This window comes from Urocampus carinirostris, chromosome 14 (genome assembly GCF_059441175.1).
Source record: "Urocampus carinirostris isolate Australia breed hairy pipefish chromosome 14, RoL_Ucar_1.0, whole genome shotgun sequence".
Taxonomy (NCBI): Eukaryota; Metazoa; Chordata; class Actinopteri; order Syngnathiformes; family Syngnathidae; genus Urocampus; species Urocampus carinirostris.
Window position 1 is genome coordinate 4,446,489 of NC_142362.1, and position 12,607 is coordinate 4,459,095.

Below are 12,607 nucleotides of genomic sequence, written 5' to 3' on the forward strand. Positions count from 1 at the left end.
AATCGTCGCTTCAAGACAAACTACATGACTTTAAGAGATTTTAACTAAGAACTGAAGACACAAAATTCAGACAAAAAGCACCAGAGAAAGCGTGAAAATTCAACATATTAAGTAAAATTGCCAAAATTCAAATAAAACAATCATGGCCTAAATGTCATATCCAGTAAGTGGTACGTGAAATTATGTTTTCGTTGTTCCATGACTAATCTTCGAATGAACCATACATTTGGAAAGGTTACAGCAAAGCCATGCAAAAAAGGAAAAAAAGGATAATTCCTTTTCAAAGATTTACCAAGCTTGCTGTTCCCCTCAGATGGGGAGGTTGTCGAACCCTGATCCGGCTGGAGACCGTCTTGGCCGGTAGCATTCTCCGTTTCGGTTTCGCCGGCGTCCCCGTTGATGCTCAGATCGGGTCCCAGGACTATTCCGTGTTTCTGGGGAAGAAGGTTCAAAGAATCTTCTCACATGTATGACATGATAGAGATCTCCACCCAAATAAAATTGCCTATCACCAGTGTCTGAAATAACGCCTGCCCGGACGCCCGGGGCGTGTATCTTTTAGGTCGGGTGTACAACTTACAAAACGTCTCTGCCCGGGTGGATGACAACTTTTTCAAAAAAGAAAAAAAAGAAAAAGCGAAAGATTTTTTAAAAAATCAAACGTTTGCTTTATTCAGATTTCGAAATATTCATTCGGTTCGGGGAAATATCGGAATTTTGGTTCGTTTGGCAATTTGCATACTCGGCAGCCAATCAGAAGCCTGCATCAAATGATTTTGTGCTTCCGGACTCTTCCGAGTGTTATAAGGTGTGCATTTGCATATCATCTTTCAAAGTAGACGCACAGAGAACACAAGAAAAATAGAGAATGAAGCCAAAACCTCAGCCCCAGAAGAAATATTCAAAAGAAGCAAACAAAATGTATGACGCTACAAAACGTAAACGTACATTAAAAGCATCGTGAAAAGAGGAGTTCACGTGGCTTGTAGCAGACGACGCAACGCAAACATTACATGAATAACGATAAGTAAATACAGATACATACTGATGGCAGATGGAAAACAGCGATGTCATATACATTCAATGAATGTTATAAGTAGATTTATAATAAACTTAATTTTAGTATTGTTCTGTTATATATTCTGATGATCAATCCTTAATATTTTGCAACAATGTTTTTTTGGCGATTAGTCGAATTATTGTGTTTCAAGTTGTGAAAAATGGGGCAGGCAACTTTATAGCTGGGCAGGCAACTTTTTTGGTGTCCGCTAACTTTTTCTCAAAAGTTTCAGACACTGATATCACGCATAACAAAATATGTATACAATGGGGCTTCAGCTTTTAAATGCACTTACCCTTGACTAATTTTACTCATACGTTTATATATCAGTATCGTATACATCTACACGTTGAGAACTAAATCGCTGGTTCAATAAAAAAAATTGCCCTCTAAGTTTTTATATGGGCTATAACGGATTAGTGCGTTTACCTTCATTTCTTATAGGAAAAATGAATTCCGAACTCGACCAAATCGGACCAGAGGCCCCACTGTAGCAAACCAGAAGTCCAAAATACATTTTGAAAATATTTCCCTTGCAAACTTTCTGTTGAACTGTGAGAGTTCCCCAAGAGCAGTATGACAAAACCTCTTGAGCAAATCCATTACCTTCAAAATATCTTTGAGTTTCACCACCTCTTCTCGGAGCTCGTCTCGCTCAGTTCGGATTGCATCCGTGTATTCTTTCTGTCTCTCTAAGGCCTGAGCGGATTGGCATCGAGGAGAGGAAAGCAAAACGTGTCGAGGGAGTCAGAAGAGAAAAGTAAGAAACGTGTGGTCAGGTTCATGCAACCGAGGTGAGTGCAGTACAAAAGTTTAGAGAGGGATCCAGTACCCCGATTTTCTTATCCTTCCATTCCAACGTCTCTTGTAGATCAGAGATCTCTCTAAGAAAACTCTCTTGTTTCACACGCAACTGACGTGTCTCCTACGGCGGTAGAAGAAGGCAGGTGAAACGGAAAAAAAAGAAAAGGTTTGTGTCAGAAGGGAAAAGTGTAAGAAATGAAAGCCCAGCATGCAAGTGATTCCACTTTTTTTTTACCAAGACCGAGTAACTACTCACATTTAACAGCTCTTCGCTTTGTTTCAATGTCTCTTTCAGTTCGTTGAACTGGAACTGAAGCACGGTATGGGCATGTTTTTCCCGCTCGAAGTCCTGTATGGATTAGAAATTAATTAATTGAAAAACATTCTCTACCTCTGACATCAGATGAAATAGAACTAATTAAACTAATTCAAAGGATATGTTTTTTTGCTTTGTGAAGACTTGGCAAGTTGGCGATCCAAAGAAATCTAAGGGGGTGTCAATCCTCACTTGTGAAAGTTTTTAAATAATAGTCTGCAATAATCTGTGGTCTGTGCAGCCCTTTAAGCCTCCTTGAGAATTAAGGGGTATACAATTAAACATGACTTGACATGTTTTTGAGTTTTTCCTTGCCCTCATGTCGGTTTGAGACCAAGGGATGGTGTCATCTTAGTCTGTGGTTTGCAATAATCTGTGGTCTGTGCAGCCCTTGAGACTCCTGGTGATTAAGGGCGTCACAAATGAACATGACTTGAGGTTTTTGAGTTTTCCTTCTCCCTCATGTAGGTTTGAGATCAGGCGATGGTGTAATAATAGTCTGTGGTCTGCAATTATCTGTGGTCTGTGCAGCCCTTTAAGACTCTTCGTGATTAAGGGCGTCACAAATAAACATGACTTGACATGACTTAAATCAGTTTTTAATCTGCTGTCTCCTCCTATGGATCCATCCAGTAAGTCTCCTGTACCAGCTTAAGTCACATCACACATAAGTAAATCAAATTCCATTTTAATTTTACATGTATATGTATTTATATGTATTGGTATTGTGGCCACACATCAGTTGGGTTGAGCGAGGGGGCTGGGAATCCCCTCTTCTGTATCAATCTCCCAGAAAGAGTCAAGGATGTCAATGTGTTCTTGACTCTAGCCACCTCCCACTAGGGGGATATGGCTCCAGTATATACATGCATACATATATACATACATACATACATGTATTTATAATGTAACCTATTCATGTACACGTATATGTAATATAAGTAAAACTTCCTATATATATTTTTATTATCTGAGCTATGGGTTTTCAGAACGCATTAGCAGATTACCATTGGTTATTATCCCCCGCTATACAGCAATTTAACTTTACAACCCCCACCTCAGAAAGTATTAACTAGGGATGGATCGATGTGCGTTTTAAGTGCCAATACTGATTATTTGTATGAAGGGGAGGCCAATAACATATATTTGGAGCCGATATTCATTTGCTTAAAAATTGGCGTAACACATTTTTAAGAATGCAAAAATAAACAAATATGATTCGTAATGAATTAAAATAAAACTTTAAAAGCCTAGAATTCTAACAACTAACATGACTATTCTTTCACTCAAACCAAAAACTAACAGTGCAGAAAATAAAGTTAGGGTTCGCAGCAACTCAAATAAAGCCACATAAAAACTTTAATAGCCCCCCGATTTTTTTTTTTTTTTTTTTTTTTTAAGAATAAATACAAATGCAATACTACCAAGATGGCTTAAAAAAGGGCATAAAGCAATGGGAATTTCAACGGAGCTGGCAAATTGAAGTGTGGGCACTCCTGTTTCAGAGCCAGATTTAAGAACTAATTTTAACAGCTTTCACTCAGCCTTCAATTTTAGCGTGTTTTTAATGCGGTCTCAATCACAAACACACAAACTAAAGTTGGGTAGCGAAGGGGGAAGGGAGGATGAGGCCAGGAGAGGATAGATAGATAGATAGATAGATACTTTATTCATCGCCGTAGGGAAATTCACACTTCCAGCAGTATCCTTGTGTTGAAAAATAAAATAATAAAATAAAATAAAGGAGGGCAGGAGAAGACGAGAGCCTCAGCTGTATTCTGTGGCTTGATAATCGGCCCGACGAATAAAAAAACATTAAAAAAAAAATAGGGCTGGTACAGATATCCATCAAATTCCCAAATATAGATGCCAATAATCAGCCTATCCGATAACTGGCCCGCCGGATAATGGAGTATTCACATCATATCCTGGGGATTTATTGTAACACAATTATAGTGACGACCGCAAGTCCTACCTTGACTTTGTCCTCGAATTCCCGCCTCGACTCGGAGAGGAGTTCTTCGAGTTCAGTCAGCGAGTCTTTCAGTGTGTCCACCTGGTACATCAGGTTACTTTTTTCATTGTCCAACTGGGCATTGGACACCATGGCCTTGCGGTACTTCTCCTCTACTTCGGTTAAGGCCTCCTATATGTGAGATATGATATGTAACTTGATCGACCGAAATGAGTCACAGTGAGGCAAATGTACATTTTTTTCACTGGTAAGGACAGTGTCTGAAACTCATGACAAAAAGTTAGCGGACTCTGAAAAGTTGCCTGCCCAATTTTTCACAACTTGAAAGACAATAAGACGACTCATCGCAAAAAAACAACAAAAAAAAAACAAACATTGTTGCAAAGTATTAAGGATTGATAATCAGAATATATAACTGAACAACACTTTAAAATTAAGTTTATTATAAATCTACTTATAATATTCATTGCATGTAAATGACAGCTGTTTTCCATCAGTATGTACCTGTATTAACTCATCCCCATTCATGCAATGTTTGCGTTGCGTCGTTTGCTACAAGCCACGTGAACTCCTCTTTCCACGATGCTTTTCATGTACGTTTACGTTTTGTAGCGTCATCAATTTTGTTAGCTTCTTTTGAATATTTCTTCTGGGGCTGAGGTTTTGGCTCGATTCCTAACCACTTATCCATTTTTCTAGTGTTCTTTGTGCATCTACTTTGGAAAATGATATGCAAATGTACGACCTTATAACGCTCGGGAAAGTCCGGAAGCACGAAGTTATTCGACGCAGGCTTCTGATTGGCTGCCGAGAATGCAAATTGCCAAACTAACCGAAATTCTGAAATTTCCAAACCGAACGAAGATTTTAAAATCGGAATAAAGCAAACATTTGATTTGAAAAAATAAAAAAATAAAAAACAAAAAACAAAGATTTTTTTTCCCTCGAAAAAGTTGTCATCCACCCGGGCAGAGACGTTTTGTAAGTTGTACGCCCGACGTAAAAGATGCACGCCCGGGGCGTCCGGGCACACGTTATTTCAGACACTAGTAAGGATAATAAATGAGCTTTAAAATGATACTATAGTCAAAGCTTTATGATTAACTATTTTGAAGATATGGGCATTTTTACAGTTAAAGGGATAGTCTAAAAGTTGAATTTTAACAAAGGCATTGGCACACATATATAAAAAAATAGACAGGACTGAAAAACATTTTTAGCACATATTTATTTAGATAAAAATTAAATGAACTTTTGATTTTTTTAATCTAAAATCGTAAATATTGAACTACAATCCCTGATTTTGTTACTTTCCAAATTTATGTGGATTATGAAACAGGGCAATGAATTCAAAAGAGCTAAAAATGGAAAAAAAAAAAGATATTTTCATGATTTTCCTCGTTTTTTTCTCTCATTAATCGGCCTGTAGCTAAAATTAGAACGTTGATACTTGCGACTCATTTCGGCAGAGGGGATCACATATAGAAAACTGTTAGTCATACTTAGCTGCAGATTCCTGCTCATCAAAGCCTGTAGTCATTAGGGTTTGGAGTATTCCCTCATCAAACAGAGGTGAAACAAATAATCAGTATCTTATTAAATTTCTGCAGTGCTCTTTGAGGGAAACTTCTAAAACAGGCTGTCAGAGCTTTAGCCGAGTTTATATCGTTACAATTTCCTGCAAGCATCAGTAGAGTTAGTAAAGTGATTCGCTCAGCCAGAAATCATCAACTGTTCTCTGCCCAACATTGTTATCAACAACAATAAAAATGATTTTATTCTATCCGGTCATTAAAGATCTGAGTCTTGAGTTCAATAACTAAAGTTCTGATAATGTGGAATTGATAAAGTGTTAAGGTAAAATATCCTGGCGTTTTTAGCTTCTCTGTGGCAGTATTAATCACATTCCGGATTCTCAAAGGATGCATAAAGGAAAAAGATCTGTCCCAGATCCTTATACCTTGACTTCTTTTAGGTTCTGAGTGTACTTGGATTCCACATCTTGAATCTGATCTTTCAGTTCATGAATTTCCTGGTGAAAGAGCGCCAGCAGTTAGCGAGAGAAGTAGGAAGGAAGGTGCCTACTAATATTAACAGATGATGTGTGGCGATACCTTTATTTCTTTTGTGGCCGTTTCAGCATCTAGTATGATGGAGGTCTCCACGCTTCCTCTCCGGGAGGAAGTCCCGCCAAGGGAGGTGAGAGTAGTCGCTGATAAAACAGAAGCCGCTCGAGAACCCTAAAAAAGTAAGTTATGCAAATAAAAAAGGCAGTCCGACCTGTTTAATGTTTGATTTCATGCTACTTACTTTCTCAAGATAATCCCGATCATCTACCTGTGGACACATAAAAAGCAAAGTCAGAAAAATATGAAGGCTGCAGATCTCTGAAACAGACAAGAGAAAAACATTTTTTTATGTACAGCACTTCAAATCCAAGCCATAAATGACAAATGTCAAATTTCTGTAGAAAATCCTCATCACATGCAGCAGAAATTTCTGAATGTCTTAAACACAATATCTGAAATACGCTGGAACGACAGACAAAAAAATAAACAAAAACAATAATTGGACTAAATCAAAGGGTCACAGACTCAATTTACGGGGGGCCGCCACAAGGAAGGCTCAGATAAAAACATTGTTCTCCAATATCTTTGTTTTCAACAGAAAATAAGGTCTAAAATAACATTAATTAATAACAAAATAAAATCAATCAGTGATAAAAACATAATACGATAGCATATGACAAAGACTAAAGAAACTAAATCAGGTAGGATAATGGAATGAATACTTTCAACCCTGCGGTTTATTAATGATGCAGCTAATTTATGCATTTTTCTAACGACCGCCAGGGGGCGCAGGAGCAGCAAAAGGTAAGAGTGAGACAAGTGGAATATATGTGTCCAGGAAGACGCATGTTTAATGGAACTTTGCGCTTTGTACATAAATAAAACAAGCATGAACAGACCCTCATCATGAAAAAGGTGTCAATCGAAAGGTGAGGGCTAACGACCATATTGGGAATCATTTTACGATTCTGTTTATTTGTAAACGGAAATGATCTGGTGAAACGAACGGATTACAAGAAGCAATGTCCAAATAAGCAGAAATGTTTAAGGCGGATTCCGATTTATCGGTCGGCATTATCGTGTGTTTTGAAGTAAATACTTTACATAGTTGGATTCTATGGATTGTCCTTGATGTAACAAAGTCATTTTTGCGGACATCTAAGGAATTTGAAGATGGCCAGGAGACATAATGGTGAGTTACCTCGGCTTTATCGTTTTCGGGTATCTCGTTTCAGACTGCATTGTGTGGAGGCTAGTTCAGAGGTTCCAGGCAGTAGAGCTGCAAGTCTGGGGGCCTGGTCGAGACCAGAATCATGAATGCAAGGCGTTGAACCTTTGGTTCTTAGCTGGAAGGTTCGACTTAGAGGTTGACCAATTATCGGCACTGATATTTGGGAATTTGAAAGATATCTGTATCGGCACTTTTATCTATTCGACGGGCCAGTTAAATATATTTAAAACTGGACAACACACTGGACATCTAATGCCCCCAATAAGCAGGTAGGTGCCTTGCATGGCTGTTCCCACTATTGGTGTGTGAGTGTGTGTGTGAATGGGTAAATGTGAAGCACATTGTAAAGCGCTTTGGGGTCGTTAGTGACTTGAAAAGCGCTATAGAAATGCAGACCATTTAACATTTACTGATGGTGATGTTTCTGTGGTAGGTATATTTTGCATCTCAAGAGTTTAAGCTTTCCAATGATACGTGGGCTGACAAATTTCAGTGACTGGTGACATCGTACACACAAAGTTGGAGCGTTAAGGCGTTAAAGGTACCGTATAATATTAAAACTGTGTACCGTATTTCTTTGTAAATATCTCATGATTCAATGTGGTCACGTGTGACTTATGTACCAAACATGTTTTAATTTAAAAATGTACTGGGTGCGGCTTATAATCAGGTGTTTATGGTACACCCAGAATTTAGGGTATTCCTATTCAATTGTGTGTATTTACACTCTTTTCACTTCAACCTTTTACTTCAACATAACATGAAATTAAAAATAAAATAAAATAAACTGTATTGTTTAATTTAGATGACACAACAGAAGCATATACAGCCATCTTGTATTTTATAACCATGGTTGAGCACATGAAACATGTTTAACACACGGCTGAAAGGCAGAAAACCGCCCAAAAGTAAGTGCAGGGCGAATCCACCATCCTTTAAGCTTCAGTTCAACAGCTGTGACCATCTTCTTCCCCGACCTGGCGGACACTCATCCCCAGTTTAAATTTAAAAAAGGTATTTTGCGATTCAATTGTAAAAAAATGATGAATTAACTCAGCTGATTTGTTGAAACTTACATATTGTCTGTGATGTGTACGGAATGCAATGGGTCAAACCGGGAAGTCGCATTAGCATAGAGGTAGTAAACCAAATTATGACAGGGGCCCTAGATTATCGTCTAAGGGTTCGCAAATGACCTGTGGTCAAGAAGATCGAGACCCCGGGTTTAGTGCTTAGAAGGAGATTCAGGAATCCAGAACCACAAACACGGCCTTCTGTGGGGCCCAAACGAGACTCACATCACAAAAATCGGGAATAGTAACTTGGTCCAGATCCCTGGAGAGTCGTCTGCTAGCAGAAGTGCTTCTTAAGAGACTGGCTACAGAGCCACCGTTGTCCTGGATTTAGCGCCACCGGGTTGAGACAGTTGTTCAGATCAAGTCAGTCCAAACCAAATTGCCGAAACCAATCTCCAACAAAATAATGAATCAGGAAGGCTTTTTGGAAGGCTCACCACTGGGCTGGTACGGGCAGAATTGGCCCGACTTGAAGTTCTGGAGTTGGAACTTCGGTTGCTACTGTACTCTAAAGGCTGTCAAGGAAACACATGGTTATGCTTCCATCGAGCCAAGTTTGGAAACATGCACATGCTCACGCTAGTAGAGTTGTCCCCAGGATACGGAGTCCCCACTTAATGACACTTTCACTTGATGGAATAAAATGTTTTGTGCATATGACAAGTTACGTCTTTAAGATGCCGGCCTGCTATTGGTTTGTGTCATGGCATCATGAAGATGGCAGTACGTTTTTGGCTGAATTCCCTCCCATAATGCCTTTCTCTTTCTTCCTAAAGAATCGTGTGTGCTTTGTAAAGATTTTGCGATTCTGCAACACAATGCTGTATTTTCTTTACTGTTATTTTCCGCTTTGGACCTGAAAGCTTGAATAGATGCTAAAGGGGTAAGCGAACCATGATAACCATGGAAAACAAGCTTGGCATTATTAATAAATATGAAGAAGGCACACAAATCTCTAGGTTAAATGGACGCAACCAATGATGATGGGGTATATTATCAAAAAAAGAGGCTAGTGAAGACTACTTGACCAGCTCATGTCACGTCAAACGAAATGATAAAAATATTTTCCTTTACATGTATATCTATCATGCAATTTAATCATATGCATGTATAATAAACATGAGTAGTACTTTCTGGATACGAATTTGTTTTATGAGAATGTTTTTATCTGGGGCACAGGGGGTTGGAAACCAGTAGCTAAAATCCCATAGGTTTCAGTCCCCTGCTGTACTGCAATTTCACTTTGAAATCCCAACCTCAGAATGGATTCATGTTGTATCCCAGGTGTCTACTGTACTAGATGCATGCTCCTGAAGTCACTACAAAACCAAAACCTCCTTCACGTTTTCTTCAGAACCTCTCCAGTTACCGGTACTTGCCGAACAAGTTACCCAAATTACATGCTCCATACTATACTCTGCGCACACAATAAATACAGCTGAACAGATGAAAACCTCTACTCCAAACATCCGCCATGCACTGTTAGGATAACGTCACATTCGTGTCAAAACAAACATCACACTGGGTCACAACAAAAATCACCATGCCAAAAATAACTTACATGGGAGCCAGAAACAGAGCCAGAAACCGGGCCAGGGACTCTCCGCGACCCAGAGCAGAGACTGTCCTCGTATAAGGAGTTCTGCATTGTTGTCGACATGATACACACCAAATACGTTTAACATGTTATACGGTTATACATTAGTATTCTGTAGATTAGGTAAGAAAGCTCAGGCAAGCCTGGATCTAAGAAACTAAGAAGTGGTAGACTTGCAGTGCTCTGTTTCAGATAATCTGCTGAGAAAGCACTCAAACGGAAGCTTAAGAATGATCTCAATTTGTTGCTAATGGCTGGAGAGTCCATAAAAAGCCAATGAAGTGACAGCTTTGCTATGACTGACTAATCATGTGTGATGTTGGCAAAAGAGTCTCTTTGCAGAGGAGCAAATCAAGGGCAACCCGGGACCAGGTCGCACTTATGAAATACCAACCTGGTAGGAACCAGCGGAACCCGGGTTCCTGCCGGTGGACGGACCATTGAGGTTGTACAAGTCGGAAGAGGCGTAAGAGGCCTGAGAAAAAGAGCTCACGTGTCAACAATCAGACTGCAATTAAGAATATTACAAGAAAGAGAGATCCACACTTTTAACTCATTCAATGCCAGACGTTTCTCTCAAATGGAAAGTGCCAGCCAATTTTTGCCATTTTGACTCATTTTTGAATTATTTATCTATCTATTTTTTAAAGGGAAATTTAAAGCCTATCTTTGATTAGAAATAAAGAATGTTTCAAGCTTTAACCATCGTCTAGTAAGCAACAGTTCAACACTGCTAAGTTTCTCCGAAATGCTCATTTCCCCAAAAAGCTTCTGATCTTTCACTTCAGTGCTTTATTTTGCCTTTGTGATATTTCCAATGTCTAAACTAGTGGTTCCCAAAGTGGGCGGTACCACCCCCCTGGGGGCGGTGGAAAGGTCTGGGGGGGGGGGGGGGGGGGCGGTGAGGAAGAGGAAGGCGGTAGGGGGGCGGCAGTCTGAAGTCGAAGTCAGAAGTTTGAAGGTAGTGCGGTTGTGAAACCACAAATCACTGTGGTTTTTTCAAGGTTTAGAAGTGAGTGATGGAGTTTTGGCCAACCACAATTGTTACTGTTCCGAGTTTTAAAAGCGCCGACCTATCAGAGGCAAGTTTTAATAATAGCACAGGCCAATAAACGCGATTCAAAGTTTGCAACCACCACACTATGCCACACCCACCGTGTGAGCTCATCGAGTGTCATGGCGGACTCCGTAAACATAGTCCCAGAGTCAACGAACGAGAAGGAATCGAAGCTTGCACCGAAGAAGGGCGGTACATCTCTTGTTTGGACCTATTTTGGTTTCACCGAATCTGACGTGGAACAGAAGAAAACGCCCGTTGCAGAATTTACGTTCGCGTAGTCGCTAGGTCCAGAGGAAATACAAGTCATTTGTAACGGCACCTTAAAAAGGGGGGGAGGTTGTGTTTGGGGGTGGGGGGGTGGTTGGCGCTAGTAATACACTAGGAGCCAAGGGGGCGCCAGCCTGCAAAAGTTTGGGAACCATTGGTCTAAACAATGCTTTCCATAAACACAATGGCACTTTGCTAGCAAAATAACATTTATTGCAAAAACACTGAACTTATGCATGAACGATGCAAGAACTTTGTAAAAACCTTTCAGCGCCCACATGATTTCAGTCACTTGGTGGAAGCCCACACTCTCTCAAACGCTGGATAGACGTAACAAAGCAACACGAAAAAGGGGGGGGCTCCTCAATGTGTGGACAAAGATCTGATTCCTGCCATCTAGTGGTGATTAATCATACTGCTATTATTACCAGAGGCTTAATACTTACTGATCAGCATCGCCAAAACCTTTAGAATGTTTTTTTAGAATAAGGCTAACTAAAAAATATATATAATATTTTAACATTTTTGCACGCAGGGACAATGCTTCTGAAAACCGTATTCATACGTTACGGCAGTGAATGAGTTAAAGACTTAACACGTCAGGCTTTTGCCAAAATACTCCACAGATATTCATTTTTTTATCTGCAGCTGTGTCCTTGATGACGTGTCACAAGGCAGTGCTTATCAAACCCAGCCTGTTAAGGTACGCGTAATACAGCAAACAAAACGTGTGAGGTCAACACAAGCTCATTTGGAATGAAACCTAAAAACTACGCACACATTGCACTAAAAAAATCGGAACACTAGTTGTTAAAGTCAGAAAATTCCATGTACAAAAGATGTTAATATTTGACTGACTAGGTGAGGTTAATCATTTCAACAAACAGCTACTAACCCGGCTGGACAGAATACTGTAATCATCCCCGTAGCCGTTCCTCTACAAGGCAAGAAATTCAAAAGTGATTCGCTCCTTTCCTCAAATACGTTAGTAAACGGCAATCGTTCGACAAGTACGTACGTCCTTCTCTTTGTGTTTATGTTTCTTCTTTTTCTTGGACTTATGCGAAAGTAAAGATGAGCCCTTAAAAGCGATACAAAGAATGGGATGAGAGTAATAATACCAGGAGAGGGTTATTTTGCACACTGATGTCA

General features: G+C 39.7%; 1 protein-coding gene across 20 annotated transcripts in view; it reads right to left on the reverse strand.

The window, feature by feature from the left end:
• lrrfip1a (leucine rich repeat (in FLII) interacting protein 1a) overlaps window positions 1-12,607 on the reverse strand; it is a 50,347-nt gene that overhangs the window by 12,756 nt on the left and 24,984 nt on the right. For 7 of the 20 annotated variants that reach the window (XM_088352453.1, XM_088352434.1, XM_088352437.1 and 4 more), the window contains 14 exons: window positions 12,474-12,536; window positions 12,351-12,392; window positions 10,523-10,603; window positions 10,093-10,173; window positions 8,969-9,046; window positions 8,754-8,852; window positions 6,466-6,492; window positions 6,270-6,395; window positions 6,116-6,187; window positions 4,156-4,326; window positions 2,121-2,213; window positions 1,893-1,985; window positions 1,667-1,759; window positions 293-434 (listed from right to left, as the gene is read on the reverse strand). In XM_088352453.1, coding sequence (XP_088208579.1) covers window positions 293-434; window positions 1,667-1,759; window positions 1,893-1,985; window positions 2,121-2,213; window positions 4,156-4,326; window positions 6,116-6,187; window positions 6,270-6,395; window positions 6,466-6,492; window positions 8,754-8,852; window positions 8,969-9,046; window positions 10,093-10,173; window positions 10,523-10,603; window positions 12,351-12,392; window positions 12,474-12,536 — 1,261 coding nt within the window. The remainder of the gene's footprint in view (window positions 1-292; window positions 435-1,666; window positions 1,760-1,892; window positions 1,986-2,120; window positions 2,214-4,155; window positions 4,327-6,115; window positions 6,188-6,269; window positions 6,396-6,465; window positions 6,493-8,753; window positions 8,853-8,968; window positions 9,047-10,092; window positions 10,174-10,522; window positions 10,604-12,350; window positions 12,393-12,473; window positions 12,537-12,607) is intronic. The other 13 variants (XM_088352442.1, XM_088352441.1, XM_088352436.1 and 10 more) reach the window with 5 other exon arrangements.